The 12,472-nt window shown below is 33.8% G+C and overlaps 1 protein-coding gene and 1 non-coding gene across 3 annotated transcripts in view; one reads left to right on the top strand and one right to left on the bottom strand.

Moving 5' to 3' along the window:
- The window catches only part of DCC (DCC netrin 1 receptor), a 1,153,179-nt gene that overhangs the window by 941,748 nt on the left and 198,959 nt on the right, over positions 1-12,472 (top strand). For both annotated transcript variants that reach the window (XM_078060292.1, XM_078060291.1), the window contains exon 14: positions 11,398-11,508. In XM_078060292.1, coding sequence (XP_077916418.1) covers positions 11,398-11,508 — 111 coding nt within the window. The remainder of the gene's footprint in view (positions 1-11,397; positions 11,509-12,472) is intronic.
- On the bottom strand, positions 1,609-1,715 carry LOC118543552 (U6 spliceosomal RNA). The gene has a single exon (XR_004921133.1). It is a non-coding gene; the product is annotated as a U6 spliceosomal RNA (small nuclear RNA).

Genomic DNA, 12,472 nt, shown 5'->3' with positions numbered 1-12,472 from the left:
TGTGGAGAATGGTAGTTTGGGAAATAAGCAGATTATTCTACTTTCCATAAACATAAAGGTAAATTCACTTTTGTACCAATATTGGTGGAACTCATAGTAACTCATGCTTCTATATGAACACTGGACCCAGTTTCTGTGTAGTATTTAGAGAATATGTGTTTTATTTTATAAAATGAATAATCATGTGTTTATTTTAACTATTGGAACCCTTAATTCATGTCAGGCCAGGTTCCTAGAAAACAGAGTCTGAGGTATGCTTTCAAGGTAATGCCTCTTGGGGGGTGCAAGCCTAGGAAAGCACCAGTGAGGGAACAAAGAAAGTGAGCAGGGGAGAAGAGAAATCAATGATGGTGGCATATCATTGAGCTGGACACAAGTTTAGAGAAAGCACAGAGTTTGCTCAGCCTCCCCGGGGTGTCCCCTGAGAGACCACCTGAAGTACTATGTTTCACAGTCAGTGGCTGGATGGGAAGCCTGTCATTGGTCAAAGTCTGCCAGTAGGCTGTTATCTATTCTGTATCTCCAAACAGCACCTGAGAAATCAGAGCATCCAGTGAGTATGCAAACACAGAATTCTCTCCTTGTCCGTAAATACTTTATATGGTGGTTGCGTAGTCTAAGGTAGCAACAGCACTCAGGAGGGCTTTATAGCTCTAACAAGAGCATGAACTATTGCCAGGAACTTGGAAAGCAAATCATATAGCAGTGGCTCATGATAAGAACTGGTGGGTGAAGTTGAGCAATCTGGAATGGCACATAAACTGGGTCCAGGAAAATATACAAACTCAAACTCATAACTTACAGCTAGTAAGAAAATTATCACTGTGAATGAGAAAAGAAGAAAGTAACCCCTTATTTACTCCTTTGTCTATACCACATACTCAGTAAATTTCCATTTGAAATCATAGCATGTACACACACACACACAACACATTTTCAGCTACTTGTTCAGCCCACACTCTGAGACTTGGTCAAAACCTGTTTTTTTTCCCCTCAGGTTTTTTTTTTTTTTTCTTTTATGCCAATACAATTTTAGCATAATGGTGAGAATGCTTCCAAGGTAGGTTGTCAAAAATCACATTACTTGTTTTATACCTGGATAAAATCTCTTAGGCAGATATTTTTGCCTATAAGCAGAAGTTATGGCACTCTACCACATCATTTAAAAAGCTTAAGAAAAGCCAAGATCCTATGTCTGTTTTCCTGATGAAATTATGGGAAGAAGGTAACGATAACTGAAGTTGAGGTGAGGCATATGGGCTCAATGGGATACTTAGTACAACATGTAGTTTCTTTTGAAAGAAATCACCAAGACTGAAAAAAATCTTGCTGAAAAGTTTTTAGTATAATTCTTGAGATATCATATTAGACTAGAAGAAGAGCCTCTAAGGATAATTATATCCAAGCCTTTTCCCCCCACTTTTATGTCGCTGTGTAAGTTTAAGGTATACAACGTAATGGTTTGAATTTTGTTTATTGTGAAATGACTGCCCCTGTCAGTTTAGTTAGCAGCCATTAATATCAGATAGATACAATGAAAAGAAAAAGAAATTTCCTTGTTTTGGGAACTCTTAGGATCTACTTTCTTAAAATTTTGATCTATATCATACAAATGTGGAATGCTTCACGAATTTGCAAGTCATCCTCATGCAGGAGCTGTGCTAATCTTCCCTGTATCACTCCAGTTTTAGTGTATGTGCTCCTGGAGGAAGCACCATGCCTTATTTTTTAGTAGATATTGGCATTTGAAGCCCTGAAACCTTTTTTTAATTTATTTTCCTTCTCAAATGAAAAAGGTTAAAAACATAAAATAAAATTTTTATACAATAATTAATTAAAGGATGAGTGTTCCAATTGAAAAAACTAAGGATAGGATACTCAATTTATAGAACTATAAATAGCCAATATGCATGATAAAATGTTCAAACTCATTAGTAGAGAAATGCAAATTGAAAGAAAAATGAGTTAGCATTTTCTTTTGATTAAAGTAATAAAGATATAAATGAATGATAATACCCTGTTCTGGAAAGCATACGAGAGAAATAATGAATACTCATATACTGCTGTGGGCCAGAAGATTCTAGAATCTCTCGGGAAAGCAGTATGGAGATATGTGTTATAAACAGGTATAAATACATGTGTGTGAGAGAGAGAGAGAGAGAACTTCATAGATGTATGATCTAAGTTTTCTACGAGGAATTCCAATTCTTCAGCCATATTTTCTGCGAAGTTTTTAACTATAAACATGTTCACTGCACTGTTACTTTAAGCAAATTATAAGAAAAAAAGACCTCAAGTATCCAAATATAGGCAGTTACCTAAAAAATTTTGTCAAAATCATATCATGGAATACTGTGTATCTATTGAAATGATACAATGTAAAAATACTAAATCACATATTAAATATTTAAAAAATACTGTTACATGAATAACTAAACTTCAAATCAACATTAATGTGTGAGTCCATATTTATAAATAAAAAATATGAATTTGTAGGAAAATATTTAGAGTAATATATGCATACCAAAATATTGATACTGATTGTTACTTACATTTGTAACAACAATAAAATATGTATTTTAAAATTGTATATATAAAGTGAAAAACAAAAATTCAAGACTCTAATGTAATATTATGACTTCTGGTTATCAAAATTGCAAATTCCTCCCAGTAAAGCCAATTCTATGCCCACTGAACAGCTAAATGGTGAACAGTCCAGAAAATAAAGAATAGTAGCCACACGGCCAAAAAAACCTGCTGGTATGACTGTTTAGTATTTATGATATATATGGCAAATGGAATTTAATACATTCAACTCAGTATTATCAAGCAAAGATTCTGACTCCCTAAATATACAAACATTTAGGACCTTCACTCTACAGAAAGTGAAATCACTTAAAAAACAAAAAAAAGCCAAAAGTCTGAAATAAAAGTGTCAGCAGGGATGGTTCCTTCTGGAGGTTCTGAGAGAAAACTCATCCATGTTTCTCTCCTAACCTCTGGTGGTTGCTGGCAATCCTTGTCATTCCTTGGCTTATAGATATGCCTCTCCTATCTCTGCATAAGGATACCAGTCATTGGCTAGACCCCACTCTAAATCTAGGATGGTTTTATCTCAAGATCCTTAACTAATTATATTTATAAAGATGCTACTTCCAAGTAAGGTCACATTCTGAAGTTCCAGGTATACATGAGTTTTGAGGTAGACACTATTCAACTCTCTAAAGACTCCTTTATTTTTCCTCTGAAGGACAATCATTTTTAATTATAGTCTCTAATAAACTTTATTCAAAAATAAATAATTCAGTCCTATATTTTAATTCATCTAAAATATATGGGACAATTAGAGCTTTTAATTAGCATGAGATATAACCCATTACCACTCTAGTTTAATACCATTCTGGCCAAAAGCAAAGAAATAGGATGAATTAATTAGCTTGTTATTGGAATAACTCACAAATGCCCACTCCCATCTTCATAGATTTGTACGAATCGGGACTCCAGATTTGAATCCTTTATTTGTAACTGTTCCTTCTTCATTTCAATAATTATAAAGTGAGTTTGGGAAAACAAACAAGCTGGGCAGTTATGTTTGTAAGTTTTTACATGATATTTATTATAAAAGTCACACAGACTCCATTTTTAATTTGAAAATGAAGAAATAGATGTCTTCAGAGAATAGTCTCATATCCCTAAAACATTAAAAACATGTTTTGCTGAGCCTCTGCCTTGCTCTCCCCTGATGTGTGACCCAACTTCGGTAATGCCCATTGCATTTCTAGATGTTGTGGGAATATCTTCAAGTGCTACAAAGCATCAAGGAACCAGAAAGTACTACACACTGGTAGATTGGCTGTGGTTTTGACTTGTCCCCAAGATATATTTAGTAATTTATGCAATTCCTAGTTTGCAGAAGTAATTGATTTTCTGTATGAATCTGCAGTACTTTAGAATGTACAGAATTTGACCCCATGTTTCCAATACCTTTAAGATATGTGGATATATTGATTTGTCTGTTAGAACATTGGAAATGCCAGAGTGTTTTATTTAGATGATATAAATATTCAGGTGTAGAGACTAAAACATTTTTTTTTTTACAATCTTTCTGTTAGACAGGTGTTTTTTGTTGTGTGTGTTTTTTACTAGGATAATGAGGCATCTGCAATAACAAAGTAATTCAGAGTTATAACAAGGATTTTAAGTCACTGCTATCAGTTTCATTGTGGAATCCCATATCAACTAAATTTTAAAGTGTTTTTAATTTTTGAGTGCTCTTCAGAGAAGGTTATTTTGAATTGAATTGAAGAGTTTCCTTGTGTTTCATGGCCAATATAGAATAAACATAATGATAAACATGCACTGGTATTTTATGGACTGAAAAATGAAACAATAGCATAGAATTTTATAACAAGGTTAACATTAGGGGAATAAAGGGAAATTATATTTGAATAATGCACCATCTCTTACCATAAGTCCTATAAAATTAGAAATAGAACAGAATTACAGAGCTTGAAGGCATTTAGTATTGGGGATAGAAACAGGCAGAAGACAATCTGCTTTCAACAATACATTTTTTTACAGCTAAGAAAAGCATTGCTACTTACACCAAATTATACTTAGAAGCAGCTAGAAAACACACATGCACAAGCATGCACACACACATGCATAAGCATACACACACATATGCCCACCCCCACATACACACATACACACTGAGATTGACCTATAGTCCCTGACAAACAGAGTGGGAAACACACCATTCATCTCATGCACAGCCCTTGTTTTGCAGAAGAGGTAACTGAGATCTGAAGAACGACATTGCTAAGATCTACCAACTAGATTGTAGGCATTTCAACTCCTACTTATGTACTCCTTGTACTACACAATATTGTCATCTTTAGCTCTTTGTATTGTGAATGACTCTGGCTATCATATGAATCTGTAAAAGATCATTGGTATTAAAACTAATTTTAACATTTACAACAATAATAATACCAACATGAACTTTGACAACAGCTACTATGTTGAAAACAGTATGGAGTTTCTTTAAAAAATTAAAAATAGAACTGCCATATGATCCAGCTATTCTGCACCTGGGAACATATCCAAAAGAATTAAAATCAGGGTCCAGAAGAGGCATCTGCACTCACATGTTCATTGTAGCACTATTCACAACAGCCAACATAGACAAATAATTCAAATGTCCACTGACAGACAAATGGATAAAGAAAATGTGGTAAAAATAGATACACCATGGAATATTATTCAGTCTTAAAACAATAAGGAAAGCCTGCCATTTGCAACAACATAGATGGACCTGGAAGACATTATGCTAAATGAAATAAGTCAGTCACAGAAGGACAAATACTGCATGATTCCTTTTATATGATCTATCTAAAATAGTCAAACTTGGGGCGCCTGGGTGGCTCAGTTGGTTATGCAACTGCCTTCGGCTCAGGTCGTGATCCCAGGTGGGATCGAGCCCCACGTCGGGCTCCTTGCTCAGCAGGGAGCCTGCTTCTCCCTCTCCTTCTGCCTGCCACTCTGCCTGCTTATGCTCTCTCTCTCTGTCAAATGAATAAATAAAATCTTTAAAAAAACAAAAATGAAAATAAATAAAATAGTCAAACTCATGAAAGAAGAGAATTGAATGGTGGTTGCCACAGGAGATGGGAAGGGTGAAATGGGGAGTTGTTCCATGGGTATAAAGTGATAGTTATATATCATGAATAAATCCTACAGATCTGCTAAACAACAATACTGTATTGTGCACTTAAACAGTGTTAAGAAAGTAGATCCCATGCTAAGTGTTTCTACCATTACAAAAAAAAAAAAAGGACACGAGAAATCTTTTGGAAGTGGTGGATATGTTTATTACCTTGATTGTGGTGGTGGTCTCATGGATGTATGCATATGTCCGAACTCCTCAAAATGTATACATTAAATATGTCCAATTTTTGGTGTATTAAGTATACCTTGACAAAGCTGAAAAACCTCTATGGGAAAAAACACTTTATATATTTTTTTCAAATTTAGTCTTTGTAACAATTTTTTATGTATATATTCCCATTTTATTAATGAGAACACTTAAGCAAGAAAGGAGGGTAAGTAAGCTTTTCAAGGTAATATACCTCATGAGCTGTGGAGTAAAACTAATTTTGCCTGAATTGAAAACCTATACTCCTAGCTCTTAAGCTGTGAGTAATGTGTTGCCGACCACAGACAATGAATGTGTGATTTTGTGTGTATAAAGGGATACACAAAGCGGAATAAATAAAGTGGAATAATGCACAATTGAAAAAGATATCTGTTGGATAATAAAAATTGAATATTAGCTTTGCAGCTAAAGGAGCTGCATAACTCTAGAAGAAATTAAATCAAAGCTTTTCTACCTATTTCTTTAAAAAATTTAAAAAATTTTCTACTGGCCCAACACAGGAAACACATCCCAGAAAACAATTTTTAGAAATACACACACAAAAAGGCTTTTGATTCCAAACAGGTTTCCCTTTACCCCCCTTCAGTGAATGAATGAATGGATGGATAGATAGATAGATAGATGATAGATAGGTAGATAGATAGATGGTAGATAGATAAGTAGATAGATAGATAGATAGATAGATAGATAGATAGATGATAGATAGGTAGATAGATAGATGGTAGATAGATAAGTAGATAGATAGATAGATAGATAGATAGATAGATGATAGATAGGTAGATAGATAGATGGTAGATAGATAAGTAGATAGATAGATAGATAGATAGATAGATAGATAGATGATAGATAGGTAGATAGATAGATGGTAGATAGATAAGTAGATAGATAGATAGATAGATAGATAGATAGATAGATAGATGATAGATAGGTAGATAGATAGATGGTAGATAGATAAGTAGATAGATAGATAGATAGATAGATAGATAGATAGATGATAGATAGGTAGATAGATAGATGGTAGATAGATAAGTAGATAGATAGATAGATAGATAGATAGATAGATAGATGATAGATAGGTAGATAGATAGATGGTAGATAGATAAGTAGATAGATAGATAGATAGATAGATAGATAGATAGATGATAGATAGGTAGATAGATAGATGGTAGATAGATAAGTAGATAGATAGATAGATAGATAGATAGATAGATAGATGATAGATAGGTAGATAGATAGATGGTAGATAGATAAGTAGATAGATAGATAGATAGATAGATAGATAGATGATAGATAGGTAGATAGATAGATGGTAGATAGATAAGTAGATAGATAGATAGATAGATAGATGATAGATAGGTAGATAGATAGATGGTAGATAGATAAGTAGATAGATAGATAGATAGATAGATAGATGATAGATAGGTAGATAGATAGATGGTAGATAGATAAGTAGATAGATAGATAGATAGATAGATAGATAGATAGATAGATAGATAATATACAGATACTGTTTTGAAAGATCTTTATATATCAGCTATCAGGTTTGGGGCTCAAAAAATTGCTTGTTCATGGTGATTGTTGTTATAACTTTTGAAGATACCTCCTCTTTCAAATGGCAACATTTTTTCTAAGTGAGAGAAAAACTTAACTGTACTCTGAATTTTAAGTTTTATTGAACTCTTAGGTTGATCCATTGTTAAAATTATAGAATCATGGATTCTTTCCTGCCTGCCTGTTCGTTTTTCAGTTCTGGATGTAACCATTTTAGACAAAAATTCCTTGCATATTTGCACAGGACTTTATGTTTGCTACTGACATCCCTCTTAAGTCCCAGCCTTGGCCAAGTAGGTCTCCGAAGAGAATGTTCCTGGGGCCCCAACAGGAAATAGGACAGAACCAAGAGTCTTCACCCAAGAGCAGTCCAGGTTGTGATTAAAGCTCCACATAGTAACCTTGCTTAACTTCTCTGCACCTTATTATCCTTATCTCTAGACTGAGAGTAATAATGTATTCTGTGGCAAAATCGTAGAGTATGTGAAAATCAAGTCAGAAAATAATTTGCAAATCTTATCTTTATATCTATTAAATGCTTAATTATATAAATTATTTTAAAAGCAGTTTGTCATTTGATTCTCAAAAGAATATTATAAGATGGAAAAACAGTTATTATTACCTAATTACTTTATAGGGGAAATTGAGATTAAAAGAGCTTTCAGTACATTTAAAACTTACCCAGGCAAATACCCCTCACAACAAAGAAGCAGGAACATTTGCAACCTAGAATTCTGAAGGTAATATCCAGAATGTCTGGTTCTACTTATCACTGCATCCTACACTTCTCTAGACATAGAAGAATGTCATAGGTTTAATTCCACTGGTACAGGTTTCAGAAGGCAGATTGTAGATTCAGACTTGGGTAAAGATATTTTAAGAGAGGAATTTAGTTTTCTTTTATCCCTGCTGTATAAAACTAGGCTTTATCTGTAGACAATACTATAGTAAAGCAGATTCAGTGCAATCTAAGGAAGAACTTTTCTAACAAGGAAAAGAGTTGAGTAGGTGTCCTTCCTTGGTGAATTTCTCATTCCAAAGGTATTCCTGTTTTATTTACAAGATCACTTTGTTAGATATACATCTAAATAGCACTAGATAGGCCATCTGAATAAACATTAATTAACATCTCTTCTGATATTAGGATTATATGTATATATTTAATTTTTTATACCTAATCTAGAATTTATAGGTGTTTCTTGGGAGAGAGATTACACAGTTATATTCTAGAATAAAATGCAAAATAAAAAAATTTAAACTAAAATATAATAGTTAAGGAAATTTGGCAGGATTTTCTGAGTGACCTAGACAGTAATGTATACAGCATGTTAAACCTTCACTACAGATGTCAGAGAGGATGTATCAACAGCTCCTCTTCCCTGGTTGGAAGGGATATTCTGACCAGTAGGTGAGGCTGATCAGGCAAGACTCCATTGGGGAAATACTTGATGGATGGTCTCTAAATTGCCTCATAATTTCACTCTAAACTGTTAATAGGTTTTTGTATTATTCAAAACCAAATTAGGGATACTCGCAGATCCTCAACACAATGTATATAAATAAAAATCTGGCAAAATTAGGAGAAATCTTTCTCCTTTCTAGTGAGATATTTTTACTACTCATATCTACTTTCTAGTGAGATGTTTTAATACATTCCTGCTAAAAGCTGATAGATTCTGCACACAAGAAGTTACTTGATTTAAAGTCAAGTGAATGGAACAGAATATAGGGCATTCAAAAAAATTTCCATTTATATGTCAAATATTGCATGTGATAAGATGGTATGTCAGTCAGTGTTCAACCAGAGAAACAGAACCTGTGGTGATGTGTACTAAGACATTTTTTACAAGAAATTGGCTTAATTGATTGTGACAGCTGGCTAGGTGATTCCAAAATCTATAGGGCAGGCTATTAGGAAAAGCAGGCCGAAACTCTTGAGCTGAAGTTGCTGTCTGCAGGTGAAATTTCTTCTTCAGGGAAGCCTTACTTCTGCTCTTATGACCTTTCACCAGGTTGAATCGGCAGCCCCCCCCCCCATTATCTAGGAAATATCCCTAACTTAAAATCAACTGAATATGGACTTTAGACACATCTATAAAATACCTTCACAGCATCACCTAGATTAGTGTTTGAAAAATGGGGACTTTAGTCTAGCCAAGTTGACACATAAGACTGACCAACACAGATGGTATTCCCAATCATTGTTGGAGATGGTATTAGCACAATTGTCCATCCATTTCAAAGAAAAATAAAGTTAAATTTTTACTTAATACAGAAGAATATTCTTGATGGTCTAAAACTATGTCAGATAAGACCACTATGAAAGTCATGAATTAGAATGATTAGGTAAGCATTTCTTCCCAGAATTCTCTCCTTATTTTTAATTTTCTGGAAGAGTTCTATGATCCCTGTGCCTCAGTAATCAACTGTGGTGCCTAGGAAAGGGTGCAAAATGTCAACAAATTAAGATCAATGTCATGTGAACTAAGGGAAAAATCAAAGTGATCACCAGCTTACCTGATGATGTTGGTTATTGTATTTTAACCTCATATTTTCATGTGTGTTAAGCAATGCTTTAGTGGATCTTTCAACAGCTGCTTTTTGTGTGTGCCTTTCATGTGTCAGGCAGTGTAGTGGGATCTATGGATATACAAATAAAATACCAGCAATAACAAAAACAACAGCAGTGTTAACCATTCTCAGTCTATTTCTTCATGGAGCTTTAGTCTATCTTACAAAATTAGAAGCCTCTTGAGAAGATAGCATTTTGTGTCATAGATACTTTTGTGTGGGTGGGTTTATCAAATTGTCTTCTCTAATAGTACAATTTATTGAAGGTAACTGCCCTGGACATTAACAAATCCATTCTAACCATCACTTAAAACATTATCTCCAATTAATAATAAGTTAAAATTCCCCTTAGGACCAAGATTTACTCATCGGCCTCTGCAAAAAAATCCACAAATATGTAACTTTGTACATGATAAGCATCATTTTTCTAATACTTCATTTTCTTTATGAATTTTTCTCGTTACCAAATATTTATGCCACTTTAGCTTTATTAAGATTGTTCAACTCCTTGAGGTTTAAGGACTTGTTGGTTTAAGCCAAGTCCTCAATGGCTCAGAAAAGTCACATAGTTTTTTAACAAGTGTCATTTGTTTTACCATAATCTGTCATGGTAATGAGCTGCTTTGAGATTTAGTTAAAAGGAATGTTATTTAGGTAAAAATTTATACATATCACGCTAGTGATACGTGGGCCATTTCTCATCAACCTGTGTTCGCTGTGCTCTCTAAACTAAGCCCTGATGTCATCACTGTGTACAATATTTTATGTCCAAGCTATCATGGAAATAGACTTTCTTCATGCTTCTAGTATGGAAGGTGATGCAAAACAAAGTATGCTTTGCGATGGTTTTGAAACACAAAAAGCCTACTATTTTCTGCTTAAGTGCAGTGACTTTGGATTCTTTTTCTTGACCCAAAGAAAACATAATCACTGACCTTGAATAAATGACAGAGACATAAATTTTTAGAATGACTGCTCTTGATTTATAGGTGGGCCTCTTGATTCACAGGCAGACTGTGAGAAAAAATGAGCCTTGCTATTTTTGATTATTTCTTCATCGTTCATATTTTATATTCTGCATCTGCCCAGAAGCTGTTTTCAGGGATATAATTTTATAAACTAGAAAGAAATAAATGAGACTATATGAAAAATAATTTGATTTCTTGCCATAATACTTCTGCCCTTTTGGCCAAAATAATAATAATTACCACAACATTCACAAACCATGTAAAGTGTTTATACTGTTGTTAAAATTTTACTAAAACTTTTGAAACCCAGCTAGAAATACTTGTTGGTCAGTAACTTTTTCCCCCCTTTTATGGAAAATTCTCTCATAGGACTGGAGAAAGGAAGTCAGTACAGTTTCCAAGTGTCGGCCATGACAGTTAATGGCACTGGACCACCTTCCAACTGGTACACAGCAGAGACTCCTGAGAATGATCTGGATGGTAAGACCTATCTCCAATCACTATCATTCTGATTTCTATCTTCTTTGTTACTTTACCTTCAAAGACTCCCTTAATAGAAGTTGATGAATTCCAGTACTGGGGATATTTATTCCTCCTATACCCTTCCATGCAAAACAAAACAAAACAAAATACAAAATCCTCAGTAGATTCTTCAACAATGCCACATAAAATTATGCATTAATTACAGTCTTCATAAGTTACTTTTCCAAGATAAATTGAAATAATATTTTTAAAATTTATCTTATTGAATAACCAACCTTAAAATTTTCTTCACAGGAACTGCTACAATTTCTGAAAATAATCATGAAATATAATTACATAGCTTCTCTTGCTCTTTTATGTTGCTTCTGCCACAAAGCAATATATATTTTTTGCTTGCTTGTGATATAGTCATTAATATTTGACATTTCATCTTTTTTTTCCACGTAAGGCACAATCTGCCTTATTTACTTAGTTGATAGTTGTCTTGAGACATTTGTGGATGAGATACTGAGATTTGTATAAAAGTCACATATCAGTTATTTAAATATAAGCAAAACCTTCAAAATTAGCAGAGGAGAATAGCTTTTGTAATAGAAACATCATGACTAATAAGAAAATAAAATTCAAGAGAAATGGGCAATAGAAGTGACAGGAAAAAGTCTAAGTAATAAAGCAGAAATAAATAAAAGGTACTTGAAGAAGAAATTTGTTGTGATCGGTAAACTTCAAGCAAAGTGATTAAAACTGGGACCAAGGAAAAGTGGCTAAAAGAATAAACACACATGTATTGAAGATGTGAAGCACCAGATGACTGTCTAAAGACAATGAAAGCCTCTTATTCCTTCCCTAGTAGACCTGAAGGCCTCCAAGTTACTGCAAGGTGAAAATGCTATGTCCCTTCCTTTTCCTCTCCTTTTTGCTCTCTCTCCTTCCCTCATTTTTATTCTTGTCCCAGTAGTTG

This window comes from Halichoerus grypus, chromosome 13, assembly GCF_964656455.1.
Source record: "Halichoerus grypus chromosome 13, mHalGry1.hap1.1, whole genome shotgun sequence".
In the NCBI taxonomy this organism is placed as follows: Eukaryota; Metazoa; Chordata; class Mammalia; order Carnivora; family Phocidae; genus Halichoerus; species Halichoerus grypus.
This window is presented reverse-complemented; position numbering and strand designations above follow the sequence as displayed.